The sequence below is a fragment of the Lathamus discolor genome, chromosome 2 (assembly GCF_037157495.1).
Source record: "Lathamus discolor isolate bLatDis1 chromosome 2, bLatDis1.hap1, whole genome shotgun sequence".
NCBI classification, from domain to species: domain Eukaryota; kingdom Metazoa; phylum Chordata; class Aves; order Psittaciformes; family Psittacidae; genus Lathamus; species Lathamus discolor.
In genome coordinates, this window is record NC_088885.1 from 20602498 (window position 1) to 20616983 (window position 14486).

Sequence of the window (14486 nt, forward strand, 5' to 3'; positions counted from 1 at the left end):
GGGGCTTGATGAATACCAGCTTCTTAAGCGCATACTTAAAACTTATGGATTCTGTTCACTCATATGAGAGATGAAACTATGAATAAAGAAACATAGGAGACAAATCAAATAGTAATGATAACAAATAAAAAAATATGTATATCCTTTCTGGAGACTCAGGTGTTGAAGAGATGCTGTGGTATCTTGGCTGGTATGAACAGATATGAATGCATGGATTTCCAAGCAAAATTCTTGTGTCCTGCAACTGAGTTTCCAATACCTATGCAATGAATATTAATAACTATACTTGCTTCTAATTACGTGTGCAAAATAATCAGCTCCTGCTATGAACAGCACAAATGTCAGTGTGCTGACAGTGACAAGTGCGAAGACCGTTGCTACAAAGTACCTAAGCCAAAGAAAGTCTTATGTTTTTTTCCTCATCTTTCTCATCAAAATTATTTTTAACAGTAAGATCTCATGACCTTCAAGGTCCATATTTTTTATGCAGGAACTCCTGAATGTCCCAGCTTATTAATGACTCACAAGTTCCATATAAGAACATTGCACAAGGAAAAAGCATCAGATTAGTTTACTAGTTTCTTTACATTGACTCTTTTGACTCTTCTTACTTCACCATCCAAGAATCATCCCAGCATGAAGCTGATCACAAGAACTTGGCAGCCACTAATCACATTTTAGGCTGAGCCAAGTTTCTTTCTTTATCAATGTATCAATACAGAATCAGAGTTGAATGACACCTAATTGCAGTACACAGCATGACTGCACAAGGCCTCAGGCACTCAGGGAAAAAAAATGCTTCTACTGAAGTCAAAGATCTTTGCAACTGCTTTCAGGAGTCCCAGGTTTAAAACCATTATGGTTTCAGGGTATTCTTAATTTCAGTCTGGAGCGCAGCCTCTTTCAGCTCCTGACATTTCAGGTCAGGCTCTGTAATAACCCTCCTTCAGATAGGTACATTTAGTCCTAAATGGTCTTGAATTTTAATAAACCCGTAGGTGCGAGAGGCCATAAAGCTCTTGTTCTTGGCTAAACCCTTATTTGTGAGTTTGAGATTTCAACTACTTTAAGATAAGATTTATCAGTGTTACTATTTCTTTCAGTCACGTACTGAATGTCAGCACAGAAGCTCCTGTATGACTCACAAGCACTGAAGTAATGGCACTCACAGATAAACAATGAGAACAGGCAAAGATGTGATGTAAAAAAAAACCCAAACCTGTAGTGTTTTACATAGCACAGCCTCACATTTTCATGTGCATTTAGGTAAATAAGAAGCTCAAAGCAATTTTCTTGTGAGCTTAAGGTGCTCAGAGCCCTGAAGCCTGAGCTATGCTGAAGTCAATTTTTAAAATGGAGATTCAGACACCTATGTTAATAAAAAGAACATACACCTTATAAAGTGGTATAGGCTTCTGACTTTAACTGTTTCCAGAGTGATTTGTGCAGCAAAATAATCTGGCTATTTTTGCTTCATATTTAGCCACAAGAATGTTGTAATTGTGAAGAAACCTTTTCAGTGTTGGTCTTATGTTCACAAAATTACATTTATTTTTGCAAAAAAAGAGGTATTAAAGCAAAATTTCCCAAGATGCTTTGAGAAGACCCTAAAAACTATGTCTTTAATGGGAGTAGAAAGCAGAAGCAAGGGCTCCTAAGAAGCATTATTTCAGCTTTCAGGGAATATAAGGCCAACACTCTACCTAAGTGACTAAGGGCAGGTCCATGCAGTTATGGTATTCCTGGTATAACTGGAAGATAATGACTGTGAGACATTAAATTTACTTATAGCATCCTTGCATTGATTCAGCATCTAAAAAGTCTTTTCATCTTTTAAAATACAAAGCTAATTGTAATATTCCAGTATTAAAATGACAAATGTAATTATTCTAGCTATATTAACTTTATTTAGCTATTCTTAATTTTGTATAATTTTAATTTATCTTAAAAAAAAGATGTCCACTTTTCAAATACAATATTTCTCGACATGGCCAGTTCATTTTTTTTTTATTTTATTATTTCAGATCATCATATTTAGACCATATGCTTAGTGACCTCTCACATCAGCTTTTACAGCAGCTTTCAAGAATGTAACTAATTTCATGGTTCAGAGCAACGATGATCCTTTAGAACAAAGGTTTGAAGCCAGAGATAGCTGGAAAATGCAGACAGCATAAAAATATTAGATATATATATCCCTCCCACAAAAATACCATCTCTTTGGGTCAGAACAGCATAGTCATTCTTTAACACTTTGTATAGAATTGAAGAAAACATCCCTGAACCTATTTGTTTTTCTTAGTTCATACCCAGCCATTTCCCTGCAGGCTGATTTCACACTGTTATTCCAGTGAGTGACTGTGTCTTCAACAAAATGATCTGTTTCCTTGTGCTTTAGGCTTCCTTCTGGCCCTGGAGTATTACTGTAGTATGCAATATGATGACACATTTTTATAGTGCTCTCTATATAGGATGTATTGACAAGTAGGTGTAAAGTGTTTTCTGTGTGATAGTTCCTTTGTCAGCTCCTTTGTATACTGTGGACGTACCCTTTACGGGAAGCTCCCCTTGCCCAATCAGATTGCTGTACCGATATTTTCCTTGACATATATATATATATACTAAAACAGTTGTGCTGACATCCCAGGTATGTTGACTTGTTACTGACCAAGAGCAGGGTGAAACAGCAAGGCACAGAAAATCCACTATGCATTCTAACATTTAGGCTTTATCCTTTATTAGGTAGTGAGTAAGAGACATAAAAAGAATTGACTTTGTTGTTTACAGCTGAAATTTAAGAGACTTGTGTGAACAAAAACTTGTTCCATAGAGCACTGTGACAAAAGAGGTCCAAGTAAACGGAACGTGTCATTGCAAATTAGCTGATGTAAGTAGTTGGAATGATGCTCTTTTTATTTCTAGCAAAACTTGTATTAACTCTGACCTTGGTACTGTGCCTCCATACATGCCACAGGCCACATTTTGGCAAGGATCATCCTGTTGATTTTGATGGCATTTTAACAATATGGCAGGATGTACAGCAGGTGTCCATGCACCAGAAGGCCATGCATAAGAGCCTACAGGATATCTGTGGGTCTCCCCTTTTCCCATCTGTGTTTTCATGGATAAAAGATCTGCCCAGATATTCTGCCTTCCCAAAATGCTGGTCCTCCTCTGTTTAGCGAGCTCTTACTTACACAGGCTATTACAAAAGGCCTGGAGATAAACGGTGGCTCATGGAGCACAGCTTGAAAAGTGGTGCTCTATTCAAGGAGGGATATGAACACAGCTGGCAATGGCACTACAACTTCTGCAAAAAGATGGAAGATTGAAAGCAGGCTTAAAAGACCAAGGCCAAGAGTTTGCAAAGAGGAGTTGAACATTACTACATTACATTTATGAACCCAAATAAAATGAGGCATTTTCTTAATTGAGTGCTAGGTGCAGGTTTTGAAGGCTGGTTTGTTTACTGCCTCTTTACTGGGAGCTGTAGAGTTAGGGAGCCCTTTTAAATGTCAGCCCCTAGTTATTTAGGTGCCTAAACTTGGCTTCAGGAACTTACTCATTCTTCTTGTTTTGGAAATTGGGCCAAAGCAATCCAGGTAGTAATTAGCCCTGAAATCACCATCACATCTTCTTCATGGCTACATAGGAGTGAATTAGATATAAACAAAAGCCCATTTCATTTCAAGGCACAAACGTTTGCAAATAAACTGGATGAAATACAAATACATAATATAGAACTTATTTTAACACTTGTAGATAAATAAATGCATCTCTTTGGAATTCTTTGGACACAGACATCCATGGAACCTCTTCTTTCTTTTTATATATATTTTTTTTATAAAATCTAAATGCAGAGAGGTTTTAAAAAATGGCAAATAACGATGTATATGGAAGGCTCACTGATGAACTGCAAGTCAAAAGTGCTGTATATTCCCATCCTCTGTATCTCCCAACTTCTCACATTAACCACAGGCAGCATCTTATAGCAACCATATGGTCAATATTTTGCATTACTACCTTTTAAGAAAATCTTTCAAATAATTTCCACATCTAAACTTAAATTATGTTTTTAAATTTTATTCCTCCTAAATGTATGGTAGGTATTTCACATAGCTACACATCAGAGTGGTCGCATGCCACTCAGCAGCGCACTCCATAATATTAATAGATACTTTTCAGCTCCCTATGGGAAAAAGCAGGCAGCAAAAATCAGATTCAAGAAGTCTATTTTTCTCTGCTGTTTGTTACTTACCACTTAATGACCCACATGTGAAACTCAATGGTTATATAATTATTTTATATAGTAGATTTTCTGTTTATAAGTTATTTTTCTTACTCTAACATATATACAATATATCTATATATACCCCTGATAAATCTCAATTTAAAGGGACACAGTCAACCCCTTTAAGCCTCACAGTAAATGTATAAGGCTTTAAGCTGTCCTTATATAAAGGTCAGCTACAGAATTCAAGGGTCCCTTCAGATCCTAAAGGTTGTATTTGTTCCAAACCCACAATGTGCAGTTATCTTGTAATATGTATCTCACGTGTTGCTGTTTACATTTTATAGGTATATTAAGACATTTTATATCACATCAGTAGGAAATAAGAGAATAAAACTGCTTCTATGACTAAGCCTGTTGCAAAAAATGTTACCTGGATCTATAGACACTCCCACTGGTGTGATATAAAAGGAATATGTGCCATACTTGGAAGGAAATTCTGGCTACACTGCAGTCAGAACTTTATACTGACTTAAATGAGGCCAGGATTTCTCTCCTGGTAGTTATCACTTTGCGCAACCTATTTGTGTCTTCTGTCTGCTCAACACTAAGCTATCAGGCCTGTTTCAGGACAAGAGTGTAGTTTTAGCTGTCCACTGGCATGCCTTCAACATTGACCTATCCTGTATGTATTACACCTTTTGAATATACACACACAGTACACACTGTACACATACATTCTCAGTTAAATAGAATTTTGACCTATTCTGTGTACAGCATCTGGATTATTATTTTTTTCTCTCACTAAATCTTCTTTACCATTTACTTTGTCCTAATCATAGATTATCTTCATGCCCATTCTTTTCTGGGTGAGGAAAGCGATTTCTGCTCACCAGGAACAGCTCCACATTATTGTCATCATTTTTGACTACTTACCAAAGTGACATAATTTTTTCATTTTGTCTTTTGCAACTCAGTTAGAAACCTAGTGGCATAGATAGAGACACAATACTACTGTTTTACAAGACATCTATTATATCTACTTTTGTTCAGATAAATACCCATTAACTGCTGATTTTGCAGGAGGATTGGTAAGGGTACTACTATTCACAGTGTTTCTTTTTTTTTTTTTCCTTCTTCTTTAATCTACAGAATAAAGTATTTTATGTACATTGGAACCAGTTAATGCCCTTTAGACAAATTTGTAAGTTGTTTCATAAAGCAGGAAAGACATTGCAGGGAAGTATGTGCCAAAAAGCACAGTCAAAGGCTTCATAAGTTTTATATGTCACTACAAGTCAATGCTGGAGATCAGTTCTAAAACGATCAATACTCAAGAGGAATGTTCTCATCTGGAGAAAATACTGCCCATTCCCCCTTTTAGAATTTGTTCAGTTCTCTATCAAAAGTCCTGGCTCTTCATATATACTTTAAACTATAAATAAACACTGCATAGTTCAATGTTCTTGATTTTCTTTTTGTTTTGTTTGTTTGTTTGCTTGGAAAAATTATTGCAGTACAATTAATTCCTGTTTGGAGTTCAGTAAGGAGCAAACAGCACAGGAGTATGAGTGGTCCGTATAGGCCCCGGAGCTGGTCGTAGGAGTGCTGGAGGAAGTGCTGAAGTCTGGAAAAGGGTGGCTGCTGGGGCTGTGCGAAGACTGAAGGGGGAATTCACAGCCACAGCAGCAGCTGCTGCTGCAGCTGCTAGCGGGTTTGGTAGGATCCGTGGAGCCATTGGCTTTGAAGGTTCCTTTGAAAATACTAATTTTACCTGTGGGGAAGAGAGAAAACAAACAAACAGAGAGACATAATTTGTTCATATTAGGAACACCACAGGGAGCTTGACTTAAGATGATAAGTGCAAAATCAGGCAAGAGAGGCCTCATAGTGGCTACTGACTCTGTGAGCTGCAGGCTTGTGACAGGAGATACGATCTTACAGATTGGACAAGGGTGAGCAGGATTTGGTTGGGGACAGGCAGTTTCAGTGTTCACACCTTACTGCTGAGACTTGCAATTTAACATGAGATTAGAAAACAAAGAAAACCTAAATAGAATCATAGAATCATAGAATAGTTAGGGTTGGAAAGGACCTTAAGATCATCTAGTTCCAACCCCCTGCCATGGGCAGGGACACGTCCCACTAAATAAAATAGGGGCTGGGCAATCTGCACCAAAGTAATGCTGCACATACCATACAAGAATTAAATAAAGAAGAATTAGCCATCAATTAAAAGACCCCAATCTGGACAGCTTTACGACAGAGAACAGAGCAGAATGAAAACGTATCCTATTCCCTGGTCTGACTTTTGTTTTTACTGTTAGGATGCAAGTTCTACTTAAAATCTAAGATCTCCAGCTAGCTCCGATTTATTAGCTCCTGTTTCCAAGAGCAAGCAAACAAAAAGCAAAGTTTGTCTTGCACCAGTTATGAAAATCTTCTATGTTTCACAGGTTCAAATAGGTGGTCAACTCTATGGGTGCTGCCCTACGTCATCTAGCTGCATCTTCAAATTTTCTTGACTAAGATACTGTTCACTCTTACAAGGGCTGTGAAAAAGTGGCAGATATTTTAAAATGTTGCCATGAAAAGAATCTTCCCTACATCACATGCCAAAACATGGTATTTTTATTAGTCACTGAGGCTTCTCCTTTAAAAACATGTAAATCATGAGTTGTGCTATTACCAAATACAACTCATTTAGTTTCCAAAAAGAAAAAAAAACAACAACTCCTGATGCTTTTCCCAGAGTGATTGAATATATTCACAGAGGTCCATTATTATTTAAGAGAATTTACATTTGGTGTGCATACAAATGAACATCAGAGTAGTCTATATAGATTTCTGCAGATTTCAGTGGGACTTCAAGTTTCTAATGAGATGCCAGGAGCCTGAATACCTTTGTTGTTCTGGTTTTATAATTTGAGATAAGAATAGAAACCTCATCCACTGGCAAGGAAAAGTTCCCATTGGCTCTGATGGACTTTTAGTGGGTCTGTGTCCTGGCATGACGTAAGGCCCTTTGCAAAGAACATAAACCTGAATATGTGGTATTGCATATAGAGAATATGAATATATATACCATACCATGGTAAGTATAGACACTTCTCACTCACAGGGAAACAATTTCTCATCCTTGAATTGAAAGGGACTTTCAAATAGAGCTTGAACTCTATCAATCTGGTATTTTCAACTCACCAGTACCTTGGTGAGTAACTAGTCAGAAAGTAAGGCCAGGAGTACTCCGGCATGAACCACCAGCGAGTTTCATTACACTATTGCTATATTCTAAAAAGCCTATGGTTCTTTACCAGTCAGATGGATTTGGGATTTTTACTTTTCCCAATACCCACTGGCAATTCTGCTGGCCTCAAGGTCTTTTTAAAGCTCTGAGAGAGATACTCATACTCTCTTAAAGGAGGATATAATGCATGTTAGATATAAAATTCCTCACGGTGCCTATGAAAAGCAATGATCTGATCTTTTCCTTGATCGGTGTGACACCCACTGATCCACGCTGTATTCTTCCTTGCTGAGCATTTGACTTTTTCCTCCTTCCTTACAGTCTTTAGTAAATACTGTTTAGTACACACAGAAAAAAACCCTAAAAATCCTGTGTACAAAGTACAGAAAACCCCAGCCCAAACCAACAGGACTCTGATTGAGGTCTAGAATTTCCAGTGAAGGATGATTTTCCTAAGAGTTATTTTATTGCAGAAAGTTTGGACTATCAAATGTCTGATAAACTTTTTCTCTCCAGTGTAGCGTTTTATACATGCTGGACATTTGCGTCTTGAAGAAATATCAAGTAAGTCCCAATATGACAAGATTTCTTAAACTCTGCAATAGTACCATGGGAATTCATAAAGTTTCCTCTGAAGCATGCAAAACCAGACCAGGCAAAGCAGTACAGATGATACTGAAAACACAGCAATGGAAAGGTTTTGGTCTAGAACAGCTATGAAAATCCAGTACATCCTTTTCCTAACTTCTGTGGAAAAAAATTTGATGATGTTCATAATTTTTTTTTTTGAAACGAAGAACAAAGATTTTATGTGACTTATGTTTATATTAAAAGGCTAGGGCTATTTTCCCATTCTTGGAGGAATCAAAAACTTCTAATGAAGTTAGATAACTCTGTAGTTAATTTATCGACACGGCTCTGATTTCACGATAGCTGCAAAGCTAGTAACCTTTAGTATACACAATACCCTGCAAGTATCAGTTAACAGGAAAGTCAACATCAAAAGTAAAGTAGCCACTAGCTGTTTCATTTTCAATGAAACAAACTCAGGGACAGTAAATGACTTGAAAAATTAAGGGGGAGTAAAGAATAATCTAGAGGTCATAAAAAACATTTACATTCAAAGTTAAATTAGCACATCTTTGGCTTGTTGCTGTGCCATTCTGCATTTCAAATGACAGCAATTTTGGTACTTTTTCTATGCAAAACCAAAAAGACTAAATAGATAACTGCTGTCATCTTTTCTAAGTGTTCTTCTACACACTGATCGATTCTACTACACTGATCTGTTCATTAATTACTAACTCATTCACTCCTTCTTAAGTCCCCTTGGTCTCTTTGCTCACCTCTAGCCTGACTTGTATATTGTGAGCAACTGGGAGTGAGGAAGTAGGAAAAGGATACATTGCCTTTATTTGTCTATGCAGCAACTAAATGATCCTGGCTGGAGTTCTCAAAAACCACCATTACAAAAATTCATAAACAGAGAACTTTGCACAATGGTAACAGTAATGTAATAGTTATTTTCATCCCCTAGGAAACAATGGATTTCCTAAAGGAATAATAATCCTGTCAGAAAGGCTTTCGTGATTTCTTGTCCTACTTACCACATACATATTTTCTATTCCTTTCAGTATAGCTTATATGTACTGGAGACCTTGGTCTTCCTGGTGGATTACTGGAAAATCCTATGGGCCTATATCCCTACCAGTGGATCTACCAGAATGTGGCACTGCATTACACTACAACATTTAGGAAAGCTCCTACGCAACTGAATCATGCATGAATATATACTCATGAGGGTGGTCCCAACAAAGACAAACTTTTGTTGTCAAGAAAGAGCTTTAACTTAAAGAGAACTGGGTTTTCACAGAGACAAAGCTCCATATTCTAACAGCATTAAAGAAGATGGTCATGGCATAAGGAGCTAATCTCTATGAGGCCAAGGATTCAACATCCTGCCTCTGCCAAAACCATCTATAAACCCTTACGAAACACCAGAGCACATAAAACAATCATGCAGTTTATCTGATGGAGATAAATGTCAGATGTTTCACTAACCCACCCACAATATAAACTGTTTCTTAACTGATGGCAGAATCCTAGAGGGTTTTTTATTAAAAAGTAAACATTTTTCTCAGCTATTGAAACTAGTAAGAACTGTGTTACAGATAGTTTATCCTGGCAGTCAAAAATGTGACCAAAACTATCCTGAAATTGAGTGGAATGAAATGACAGATGGATTATTTCAATTATTTTAATTGTTATCTGAATAATTTTTCTAAATAGAAGAAAGGTTTCATGTTTTATAGAGTATTATTTAGCCATTTCATCACTATCATCCTTTGTGAAAACTGGAAAAATCCTGTTTGACATCTGGGTGTTTCTTTCATCTCTTGCTCTTTAATTACCTTTGAAACAAGATTCTTTCCTGGGGTTATTCAGTTCTAGCTACAAAACTGAGGACCTAAAGGTTGCAGCCAACACCCATTAGAGTATATAAAAAGCCCCTTGTGGGCTTCCATGGGCTTATACACTTGTATACTCCCATTGCTGACAATATTCCTCTCATTTTAATCATTTTTCCACCTACATTTTCTAAACCCCCTACTCAGCCTGGTGAAAATAAAAGTAAAATAGTAAAATAAAATAAAATACAATAACCAAACCCAAACAACCATAAAGTATTTGACTTACCCCTAGAGGATGTGTTCCCTTCTGGAGTTTGTTGTAAGGGCTGTATTTAGGTTTAGGTGGCTTCCCAGCAGCTCTGTCTTTGTGCCTTCTACTGCTTATGTGCTGTTAAAATACATTTGGGGGGGGAGGGGGGGGAAGAGTGATAGATGTTTAATAGATCATTTCAGACTTTGCTTTTCATAAGGGTGTTCCAACACTGAAGGATACTGCTCTCTACAGCAGCATTACTTTGACTAATTCAATAACAAATGGAAACGGGGTCTATTCCAATTTGAACGATCCTTTGTGTATCACATACTGGAACTGCAATTTTTAACAGTGCTCAGGTCAGCTCTGCTTCCCCTGTAGTCAATCACTTTATCACCTTTGCTAACTTCAACAGGACCTGAATCAGGTCAAAGACAGAAGCCTTTGAAAAATTCCTCCCCATTTATAAAGCACCCATCAAATTCAATCCGCTGCTGACAGAAATTTTGGAAGAATGTTAGATAGTAGAGTATCCACTATTGGAAAGGGGGCAGGGGGGAAGGCCACAAAATTGTTTAAAACCCTAAGAAACCTGAAGATCTTTCTAAGATTTCAGCTGAAAGATGGTTACACACCAAACTGACAGTGAACACACCCCCCCCCCCACAATCCACTATCTTTTTAATGAAATCTATGAGATTTTACAAAAATCCTGCTACACAGACTCTATTGCAGTATTATATTCAGTACTATATTCTTTGATTTCCATTCTCAACAGTTCTCACAAAAAAAAAAAAAAAGACAAAAGAACTGGGCTTTTTTTTTTTTTTTCTGAAAGCAGAAGACAAGTATTGCTATTGTCCATTAGTGAATTTATCTTCATTCTTGTAAAGTTCCCCAAGTTTAATTCCAAAAGGCATATGGAATTAAACTAAGTGTTTTTCAGAACAAAGGCTTTGTTCATCTGAAGAATGACTGAACATAACTTAGTGTAATTGCAATTTAGAGGTCATGCTTCTCAGTTAGAGTTACACTGATAAAAAAATAGTACAAATCGTCTCCAGCCCGCATTTTTAAGCAGGTTATTCAGTGTTCTGCAAAAGTACTGCCTGCACACACCTCCACATCTTTGTCAAGTCCAATATCATGCAGTACACTAAATGGCAGGGTTTATTAACTCATGACAATTACAGTAGTCTAAAGACACTTGTAACATGTTGCAGCTTACAGCTTCTATAACTCTTTACAGAAATATATGTAGAATCATAGAATCATAAACCCAACTAGATTGGAAAAGACCTTTTGAGATCAAGTAATCAAGAGATTTTGAGAAAACATAATCTGTGTAAGGGAAAATCATATCCAAACCAAAATATACAGCATGACAGCCAAAACAAAGGGCAAAATCTGTAAGCTCCATTTGGATGTAAACTGTTAGACTGACACATGCTGACTGTGTTGGTACTTTATCATCATGAAAACAAAGAACAGCCAAGGATTCACACTCTACAAGCTAGCTGAGTACCTGTTTCAGTTGTGTCTCAGAGTTTACGTGCACATCACATATTTCACAGTGAAATGTTTTGTTCTGAAGGCCTGTGTTTCCTTTATTCACAGGTCCTTTGCCTTTTACGCCTGCCCGGGGAAAGGCTTTTATGGTTCCACTTCCATTCCGAGCTTCCAGCATAGTTTTGTGCTTTGTCCCTGGAGACATTAGAAATGGGAAACAGAAACAACTTTGGCACTTTGGTTGCATTCATTGTTTTATTTTCTTTTTAAAAGAAAATCATATGAGCCTTAGCTTGGTACCACATGCTGTTCTTGGAATATGCCTGTGTTTGTCTGTATCTGATTCATACCAATGTAACAGTATTTAACATCTGATATTTCATTATTAAATTACATAACTGTAGGTAATGCACTAGAACAAAGCAGCCACACCAGTAAGTAGTGGCACAATCAGGTATCCTGATGTGAAGTTAAATGGGTGTGACTTTTCTCATTAACTCCTACTGCTAATAAAACCTGAACTGTAGCTGCAAAAGAAGAGTAATTTAGCTATTAAAGATGTAGTTGGATTTGATTTGTTGTCCTCCTGAATGCACTGATAAACAGTATGTCTTATGTATCTTACATTTAAATCTGTAATTAACTAATTAGCTTTCAAATCAAAAAGCGGCAGAGGTTTTTGGCAGCAACCTATGGATCTTCAATGGCCTGAACAGAAACCGAAATGTGTGAGGAACGTACATGTGAGAAAATTGCACTTGAATTTTTATTAAAATAAAGGTTGGATAGAAAATAAGTGTCCTGTAGTGTTACCTTTATTCAGACTGAACAATTCTTATACTGTTGACTTCCACACAGGCAGGCTGTGACGATAACAGACTGTTCTGCGTACAGAATTAGTGTTCCAAGGGTAGTTGCTATATGCACTCACGTGTGCACTTTAAACAAGCATGCGTGTGAGCACACACAGAGTTTATCAGCATAGACAGCAAAAACTTGGAAAGTTGTGTTTAAATATTAAGAATAATGTTTTGACTCTCATCTTGATCAGAAAAATGTTGAGTCTAACCCTTATGTGAAGTTAAATAGCTTTATAAAGTTGAATTTTTACCAGTTGAAGACCTGGCATACATCAAACACAGCATTCAAAACTGACTAGGCTTTGTTTCTTTTGAATACCAACAAATTACCATTTCCTTTTAAATTTAAGTGGATTCTTCAGACATGCCAAAGTTAATTCCTATTTTATTACATCATGAAACCACTGATCATTTTGCTGCAGGTATATGATCACTGTCTCTATGTTTCAAACCTTAGGCTCTCTGTCTGTCTCTTAAATCTATTTACCCTGCTGGCAGGTAACCCCTGACATCCAAAATCAGGAGATTTTCTGTAGGATGGTTATAGGTGGTCATTACCACCATATTAAATCCCAAGATCTTTTAACTCTGCTCACCACACAGCCAATCAATGAGATGCTTAAAATAGTGACTGGCAATTATTGAAGCAACTAGCTCTAACAACGTGAAAATGTTTGGAAATTAAGAAACTTTCATACAGTAGTTGCTATCAGTTGATGAAAACAAAGGGAAAATATACATAATTTTAACAGGTTATTAACAGACAATATGGATCTAAGAATTCTAACTCTCATTATTGGACTCCAACTGACGCTCCCTCTTTCAGCCTTAATTTGTTAGATTTCAAACAAAACTAATGGCATTCATACTCAGTTTGCTAGCTGGCACAAACAAAACTATGCAAACTCTGAACACCAAAGGTAATGAAGCATGAGTTGTTATTTAGCTCTATAAGGTTTGGAAGCTGCAAAAGCTAAAATGTAAGAAAATGGGTAACTTGCATGCAATAAAATCCCTTTCTTCCCCCTTTATGAAAGACTCTTTGCCTGTCATTTTTATTCTTTAATAGTTAATGAATTCCCTGTAATTGCCAGTTTTCTGCCACCTCTTTGTCCCCTGCTGCAAGAGATCTAATCTATTCAGGGGAAGATAATTGCACAGCTCTTGAGACAGAAGGAAAAAATGGAGAAAAGCAAGCTCCATCTCACCACTGTTGTGCGCCTCCAGCTGCGAGGCAGAGTTGACAGCGACTTTGCATAGTGAACAGTACAGCAGTCTTTTTGCTTTTTCTTCCTCAGTCTCCACGGAAGGGCATGTGGTGCTGCTAGTGGCTGTTGTGGGGACTTTCTCCACTTTAGAGGTGATCTCAGTTGTCATAACACTGCTCTTCCGGATTTCCACGGTTGTCGTTGTTGATATTGCTGGTGTCCCTGTGGTAACATCTGTGGGCAAAGAGAGGAGACGGAAGGAAACACAAAAAAAGTGATTTTGACCTTTAGCATTTGCTTGTTTTCATCCTAATGCTGCAACTGCACAGAGAGCCAGATTGCGCTGGTGATGGTTTAACTCATGGTAATGAACTAAATCTGACCTTATTCTTCGTATTTCGTGTGGTTACAAAATACAGTACTCCCATGTATCGAAATGAGACGTATTCTGTCTCCTGCCTTGTGCTAACACACAGTAAATACAGAATTCATAAATTGAAAAGACAGGTCATTAAAACTGCGCTGTGCAACTGAAAGATAATCCACTAGAAGAGGTTGTGTAATTTACCATTATAATAGTTAAAATTTAAATGCAGTGCTTCAGATGCATAAACTGCCATACTAACGCTGATTATGAGTAGCCAAGCTAAAGTTTAACCATTCTGTACTAAAACTAATATTAAAATAATTGTCTGTTCTTGATATCTGCTAAAATAAAATGTTAAATCGGTGCTTCACTTGATACTAGCCAAAACTAATACAAAATG

General features: G+C 37.1%; 1 protein-coding gene across 9 annotated transcripts in view; it reads right to left on the reverse strand.

Annotated features, from left to right (window-relative positions):
- Nucleotides 1–2712: 2712 nt before the first annotated feature.
- The window catches only part of ZNF385D (zinc finger protein 385D), a 426940-nt gene continuing 415166 nt past the window's right edge, over nt 2713–14486 (reverse strand). For all 9 annotated transcript variants that reach the window (XM_065666059.1, XM_065666052.1, XM_065666054.1 and 6 more), the window contains 4 exons: nt 13720–13953; nt 11668–11846; nt 10176–10277; nt 2713–6005 (listed from right to left, as the gene is read on the reverse strand). In XM_065666059.1, coding sequence (XP_065522131.1) covers nt 5772–6005; nt 10176–10277; nt 11668–11846; nt 13720–13953 — 749 coding nt within the window. In that variant the 3' untranslated portion in view covers nt 2713–5771. The remainder of the gene's footprint in view (nt 6006–10175; nt 10278–11667; nt 11847–13719; nt 13954–14486) is intronic.